This window comes from Mastomys coucha, unplaced genomic scaffold, assembly GCF_008632895.1.
Source record: "Mastomys coucha isolate ucsf_1 unplaced genomic scaffold, UCSF_Mcou_1 pScaffold17, whole genome shotgun sequence".
Classification (NCBI taxonomy): Eukaryota; Metazoa; Chordata; class Mammalia; order Rodentia; family Muridae; genus Mastomys; species Mastomys coucha.
In genome coordinates this window covers 30,681,588-30,689,305 of record NW_022196899.1, presented here as the reverse complement: position 1 = coordinate 30,689,305, position 7,718 = coordinate 30,681,588, and the positions used below count along the sequence as shown (strand labels likewise).

Sequence of the window (7,718 nt, the reverse complement as noted above, 5' to 3'; positions counted from 1 at the left end):
AAAAAAAAAAAAAAACCAACAACCCACAAACAAAAAGAAAACATGTTAAGCATTACAAAAATTTAAAGAAATCCAGGATTATTAGCATATTTAAGGCCCCTTTTCCACCCAGCAGTACAGACTTAGGGTGTTTTCTGAGGAAAGGACAGGACAAGGCACCTCTTCCTGCCCACTCTGTCAGCACTGCTCCTCTACAGCAGCTGCTCTCAATCTGTGGGTCACAACCCCTTTGGCAAACCTCTACCTCTAAAAACATTTACAATACAATTCATAACAGTAGCAAAATCACAGTTATGAAGTAGCAATGAAAATAATTTTGTGGTTGGGGGTCACCACAACATGACAAACCTTATTAAAGGGTCGCAATTTAAGGAAGGTTGAGAACACTGCTCTAGAGAACTGTGACTAAAACAATCATTTTAACAACTTAACTGAATGTCTCCATGAAGTATCCAAACAAAAATATCATGGTACCTAGGTTGAGGGACAAAGGTTTTGACTGTAGTTTTTATATTTAAAAGATGTCAGCTATAGTCTTAATAAAGCCAAATAGCTATTAAGACTGGCTAGGGAAGCAGCACAGAATAAATGGAGAAAGATCAGAACAGAATTCAGAAGAACATCACCTCTCAACAAATGTCAGGCTGTAAGAAGAGGAAGCAAAAGAAAAGCAGAGTGAAGAACCTGATATCGGACATAGAAGGTACAGCCAAGAAGGTGGAAGCAAACTGTGAAAGGTACTGCTCAGCACGGGTAATTCAAAAGAAGGGAGTGTTCAACTATTATATGCTAAGAAAACCAAGAAATATTCAATAAAGTAGTATAGTATATGAATAATGACAAAAGTTCACTGAGTTGTAGGATGTGAAATGTTCTTGTTATAAATACATTTGCATTTTCTAGAATCTGCGAAGAGTATATTAATTCTATTTGGAAAGACAGTGATATATCACTGTATGTTCAGGTTCAAGGGAAAATAATCTAAAATGAGCAAGTGGAGAGGAAAGACGTTCCTGTGCTACTATTTTAGGTAAGTATAATCCAGTTACAAGTTAGTGTTTAAGTCTAAGTGAATACTGACCTTGCTTGGCCATCATCTCTTTTGGTACCATGTAAGAAATCTTTCTGAGCCGAGGGGTCATCAGCAGCAGAAGAGGGGCTCTCCTTCTCACCGGCCAGTAAGGGCTGCGCAGCACTAGAGCTGCTGTTCTCCTCTGAGGAAGAGGACGAGCTGTGCGACCTTAAGGGCACCTGAAGACTAAGGTGCTGAGTCTTCCTCTCTCCTTCTAGTCCCACTGATTTGTTTTCCCATTCTTTCCTCTTCATACTGCTCACATTTCCTAAGCAAATAAAATGTGGGTTACGTGACTGTAAACATTTTTGAAGGAGCATATGAAGAACGTGGCAATTTAATATAACTACATTTTAAAGTATTGTCCTTTTACAAAAATACAAGTACCTAACTTCACATAGTAACATGTTCCACGCTATAAAAAGTTGTATAAAAAAATTTTGGATCCACAGTCTACAATGTGTAAACTTTGCTTTTGCTTTTTTAATCTTTCATTTAAAGAATTTGAGAACTAAGGGTATATCAGTGGTAGAGTGTGTAATTAGGATGTTCAATCCCCAGCAGGTATGTGCATGTGTGCATACTTATGCACTCAATCCATATTTAATAGAAAACTTTAATACAAGAACATGATGCACTGCACTTAGACTACTTGTTTTAAGCATTTTCCACATTTTCTGTACAAATTGAATCGGAGTAGGGATTATATCATCTTCTACTCATTGATGTACTTCCAGTGTCTAGAACAACCTCAAATACAAAGCAATAAATAGATGAGTAATAAATTCACAGCTAAAATGGACCGGTCCTATGTCATTTCATAAGAGCCTTTTGATGTGATATGAAAATGAAGGAGCAGGTGCTAAGAGGCAGTGTACCTTTTAGCCCCCGTAGCATAAAATTTGCTCAATTTCCCCTCTCCTGCAGGCATCCCTGAAGTACTGAAGAAAAAGGACCACTGCTGCTGAGCAGAAAACACATTCTTTAATGAGAATGGTTCCAGGTGGAATTAAGGAGGGTAAAGATTCACTGGATTTAACAAAGCAAAACAGTACAATGAAAGTCAAAAGAAAAACAGGTATATTTGACTCATTTCCAGACGACAGGCATCAAGTGAATCCTTAATTCTTACCAGCATAACTTAGTTTACTCCACCCTAACACTACATATCTACACTTGGCTCTAGGAAGGCTCAACAATCAGAAACTCACATACTGTAAGTGCTAATTGCAATCTTCCTACATAGGAATCCTAGTTAATTTAGAATCTATAACCTGTTCAAGAATCCCCAAGGAGATTAAATGTTGTGAAAATTATAATTAGCCTTGCCCTCACTCCGTTCACATGTTGGAAATTGTTCTTCCTACTTTGTACCATGCATAAACTACCCACACACAATCCTTGAGTTTGTGGGAGTTGGGTTGCATTCAATCTGATAGTCCACACTCAGTGCTAACTTGAAGACACAGAAAGAATGCTAAAGAGTCTTTAGTAACCCATATTCCTCTTGGCCATATGACTCAGCACACTTAATCTCAAAAAAACCTTCAGCTTCCTCCCTGTAAAGCAGGGATAAACAAAAGATTCTGTAACTCTAGCGTCAGAGGAATTATATTTAAGGCTAAGTAGCTACACAGCAAGATTATGTTCCAAAACCACAAACAAACAAATAACAGCTAAAACTTTAAAATAAACATTATTTACCCATAAGGTAAAGTACAAGAAGACAGCTATGTACTAATATCCATTTTACTTTTTAAATCCCAAGAAATTTTAGTTATTTGTAAGTTTTATGTAGTAGTAAAATTCCTGAAATAAAATATCCCTAAATGACACATACACATTTTTGCATTACCATTATACAAGGATTAAGCACTGGAGCCTCCTTGTCGTCTTCTATGTATAGGAAATCAATCTGGTAAGAATTTTTAAAATTACCACCTTTTATTTTAAAAATCGACCAAAAGAAAAAAAAGGCAAGTCAGTATTTTTTTGAGTAACCTAAAGGAAAAATGCTAAATATTGATGAAATATCAAAACTTATCTTTATATTTCACATCTATGTAATGTGCAAATTTAGGTAGTAAACATTAAAATTAATTGTAGGAATGTATTACTAAGCAGCCCAAAGGAAAACTTATTTCTGAAATCTTTGGAGAAAAGGCAACACTTAAATCTAAATCTAACACACTCAAGAAGTGACAGTTACACTGCTCATTTCAAACCAATGTGTCTACAACACCATCTCGGATACATTCAGAGAAGATCAGATCTCTCTTTGTGACATTGTTAGCAAGACAATGTTGCTAGTGATAGGTTATTCTATAAAAGTAAACTGAAATGAGCTAAAGGGAATAGTATATAAAGAGGATAGGCTTAGGCTAAGCTTTGCAGGAAAGCTGCTTCTTCTCAAGACAGGAAGTCTGACTAATACACCTACTTTGATCCTATGTCATGCCTCTCCAAAAGAAACACTACATTTACCTAACTTTAAGTTACCTGAAAAATGCATATACATTATTTTAGCCCCAAACTGCAACACTACAAAAAAAAACAAAAACAAAAAACAAAAAAAACAGTGTTATTGAATAGAGTAGCAGGGCTTCTCTCAGAATGGCACAGGGACAGAGGCAAGAGGGTAGTTAGTACCACATACAAAATATTTTTATTACCATCTACAGTCTTGGGGATTTCTTTAGTAATGATCCACTCTCCAGGCTGTAGCAAAGACTGGCCATAATACATATCAGACTCTGCACTTGTGCTTGAAAATGCAGAGCTACTGGAAGGTGTCAACTCTTCAAGTTTGAAGAAATCTAGGCCAGTTACTGTGCCACCAAAGAATCTACAGCCACCGAGACAGCCACACTTGTTTCTGCACCTTTTATTCTTCAAGTTATCATCTGGCCACAAAAACCACAATCTAAATGGAATGCAAAATAAAGCAAAAACAACACAGAAGAAAACTCATTAGGAAAACTGGGAGATAAATAATCAATTAAAATTCAATTGTTAATATATATATAAATCAAAGTAAACACAAAAAACATTTAATATTGTAGTATATCTTTTTAATCAATTTGAAACAAAAATACAGCTGTGCTACAGCAAGAACGATGAAAATAAGAATAAGAACAGGCTCTGACAACTGTTTTAAAAGGTATTAAAGGCTAATGAAACCAGATGTAGGTGTTCTTACTCATCCCTCAATTTTTTTTTTTTTTTCGAGACAGGGTTTCTCTGTATAGCCCTGGCTGTCCTGGAACTCACTTTGTAGACCAGGCTGGCCTCGAACTCAGAAATCCGCCTGCCTCTGCCTCCCAAGTGATCCCTCAAGTTTTGAAGGCCTGCCAAAAGAGTTTTCTGGTATACACAATAATATGATAGTCTCCGGGAGCAATCAATTGAAAGCACAGAGTTTAGAGAGTGGATAGTGTCTTATAAAATGTTATCTGGAAACCATAATTTGAATTGTTATCATTGTAAAATACAGAGTATAGACTTTAAAAACATTAAAACATTTAAAAACATTAAAAAGAAATGTTATTTTCAAAACTACACCATCACTACAGAAACTCAAGTGACACATTTCCTTACAAGTATCAGGTTTCTTTACATTAACCAGGGTACAGCAGGAGCACATTTATTACATCTCTATTTAAAATGTTCTTAACCTACCCCAACTGTAGAGTTTCCTCTAAAATTATCCAATAATTTTCAGTGGACACAGATACCATTACTCTTAAAAGAATTTCACCCACCTTTTTGTTCTGGCATCATGAGTTTCCAAGAAATGTCTTTGTGCCTCGTGTTTAGAATGATGATCGGCAGCTAACGCAATATCAACTGTAATAAGACCTAAGTTGGCTGACCCAGCTTCCAGCCAGTAGGCTCTCCGCAGCACTGCTGGCTGAAGTCCAATCCTGCAGTTATTTAATTGTTCAATATACTGTCTCACTTGAAAGTCCTGAATTGCAGCACTTATTCCTTCCCCAACTGACTGATTGTGAAGATTACAGTTTGCAACTCGAATTGTACCCATCTAGAGTTGAAGTAGAAAAGGAAACAAAGCTGTGAGTTCAGTATTTTTAAGTATCTTAGCAGAAACTACATAACTGGTGCCTACCTGAAAAAAAGTTAAAAAAAAAAAAAACATAGTGAAAGAAACAAAAAGAAAGAGTACAAAAGGAAAGGCTCAGTAGGTAAAGAGAGTTTACCACCATCTTGACTGCCTGAGCTGGATCCCCACAATCAAAGAATAAATGGAGAGAACCAAATTCTATAAGTTGTCCTCTGATTTTCAACACACACACTAAAAGTAAATAAATACATGTAAGAAAAAAAATCTGTTCAAAGCAGGGCTGGAGACTGGCAAAGTAGGGAAGGGAAGCATGCCGTCAGTCCTGGAGTTAGAGCACAGAACCCACACGGCAAAAGGAGAGAACTCCTACTAGCTGTCCTCTCATCTCCACAAGCACGGCAGTTATATGACTCCACCCCCAACTAAATAAATAGTGATTTCTAAAGAGCAGATGCAAGCAAAGGAGCCTACAAAGGAACAAGGGAAGGTAAAGTACTGAAACTGCAGGAACATGGCAGGACTTGACTTAAAAAATAAAAATACATAAAGCAGAGGAAGTAAGCAAATGCCTTCAGAAGCCAAGAGGGAAGAAATATAAATGAGTAAAACCAACAGACATTCAAAACAAACCTTTTTTTAATTATTTAGGGAAAGTAGGGAGGAAGGAAGGAAAGACACACTGCCATGTGTTGTGGAATACACTTGGAAGTCAGAAGGCAACATTCAGAAGTTAGTTCTCTCGTCGTTGCACCTTGCTGAGGCAGGATCTTTCTTCTTTCTGCTGCTATTCTGCAATTCTACCTGGCCTGCCTGCAAGCTTCTAGGTGGTCCTCATGTCTCTGCGTCCACCTTCCCACGACAGTGCTTCAGACATGTGTCAGTGCATCCAGCTTTGTTAGTAACTCACAGTAACATCATTTTAAAAATATTAAACGTACTATATATACGTTTAACTACAACCTGCTATTTTACATCCTTCCATGAATCAATGTCATGGTAATTAAAAGTGAAAAAGTGGTAAAAGCACTAACAGAAAAAACAGTTCAAGAAAATAGACATAAAGTGGGAATATTCTATGAGATCACACAGGACAAATGTTTCAAAATATAAAGATTTACTTTAGAAAAAAGAAAATAAATTACCCTGGGTAAGAAATAAACAAATGGTTACCTTTATATTTGTAGCACAACCATGTTCCACAATATAAATATCAGCTCCATCTACTGCTAAACGAGTCATGGTGTATTTTAAATCATCTGATGTTGGACAAGGCCCGGGAATACAACTCAACTAAAATAAAAAAAGGATAATACAACTATTAATTCATTGTTTTGACATTTAAGTAAAATTCTTGTTATATGATCATTTTTTATTCAACTGTATTTCACTGTTTTATAATGACAACTGAAATAATCAGAAATAAAAATAACCCACTAGAAATCTAGCCTTATGCAACCATGTACCAATTTTAAAATTAGCAAATCTCTCAATCTCTCTCTATTATATTATATATGTTGTATATACAGTATGTACATAACATATATAATATATATTACTTATTACTGAGACTTAAAATTAGTCAGAGTAAATAGATGAAGTAAACACATCACAAGCTTAATACAAAGCTGCATAGCACTTACAAACAGTAGTCTTCTAGTGTAAGATTTCCCTATGAATATCACATGCACAGACATACATTTGTCACATATGCATGTTTTCATGCCATGCACGAGGAAATCAACAATAAATATATTCATACTATATACAAACTTCATTTCATTTTGATTTTAAAGCAGCTCTGGTAATGCTGAGGCTGGAAGAAAACAGATAGACTCCCACTTCAATGAACTTAAGGAAATGGAAGCCATGAGTAAACATGCCTGGCCAAATCGCATGTGTAGCACATTAGTAACATAGGCACAAGAAGAAACAGTTGCTTTTCAGAACAATCAATGCCCTATACCAATTAGAAGGGCTTGTGAGATGGCTCAGTAGGTAAAAGCATTTGCCAATAAAAGCTCTTAACATAAATTCAACTCCAGAACTTATACAAAAGGTAGAAAGAGAGAACCAGAAGCCATAAACTAGTCCTCTGACCACCACACAACTACTGATGCACATGATCACCCATGTACACATGTAACAACAAGAAAGTGTTTAAAATGGAGCAAAACAAAATAATATGAACTGACAAAAGAGGCACACTTTTTATAGGACAAGGGCTGACTGAAATAAAGACAAATTTCCCAAGGAATAACATGTTCTTTATCTGCACTGGTGCTAATGAATACACAAAAGTATAACAGCTTTTTACATGTTGAACATACATGTTAAAACTTATATTATACAACTTAGAGTGAATAAAATACATGTAAATTATGCTGTAATAAAATTGATTAATAAAAACCTTTAATGACATAAATACTTCTCTGGGGCATTGCTGCTTTTTAATGTAGAATTTTATTGATGTAACACACAAATACAATTTGAATGGCAAAAACATACAGGGAAGCACTCTTAGGGAATGCATGCCTTTAATCCCAGCACTTGGGAGGCAGAGGCAGA

At 35.9% G+C, this 7,718-nt stretch overlaps 1 protein-coding gene across 6 annotated transcripts in view; it reads right to left on the bottom strand.

Moving 5' to 3' along the window:
- Kiaa1109 (KIAA1109 ortholog) overlaps window positions 1-7,718 on the bottom strand; it is a 191,747-nt gene that overhangs the window by 117,514 nt on the left and 66,515 nt on the right. For all 6 annotated transcript variants that reach the window (XM_031376638.1, XM_031376640.1, XM_031376643.1 and 3 more), the window contains exons 25-28: window positions 6,324-6,443; window positions 4,834-5,114; window positions 3,745-3,995; window positions 1,082-1,340 (exon numbers count right to left, since the gene is read on the bottom strand). In XM_031376638.1, the coding sequence (XP_031232498.1) occupies window positions 1,082-1,340; window positions 3,745-3,995; window positions 4,834-5,114; window positions 6,324-6,443 (911 nt within the window). The remainder of the gene's footprint in view (window positions 1-1,081; window positions 1,341-3,744; window positions 3,996-4,833; window positions 5,115-6,323; window positions 6,444-7,718) is intronic.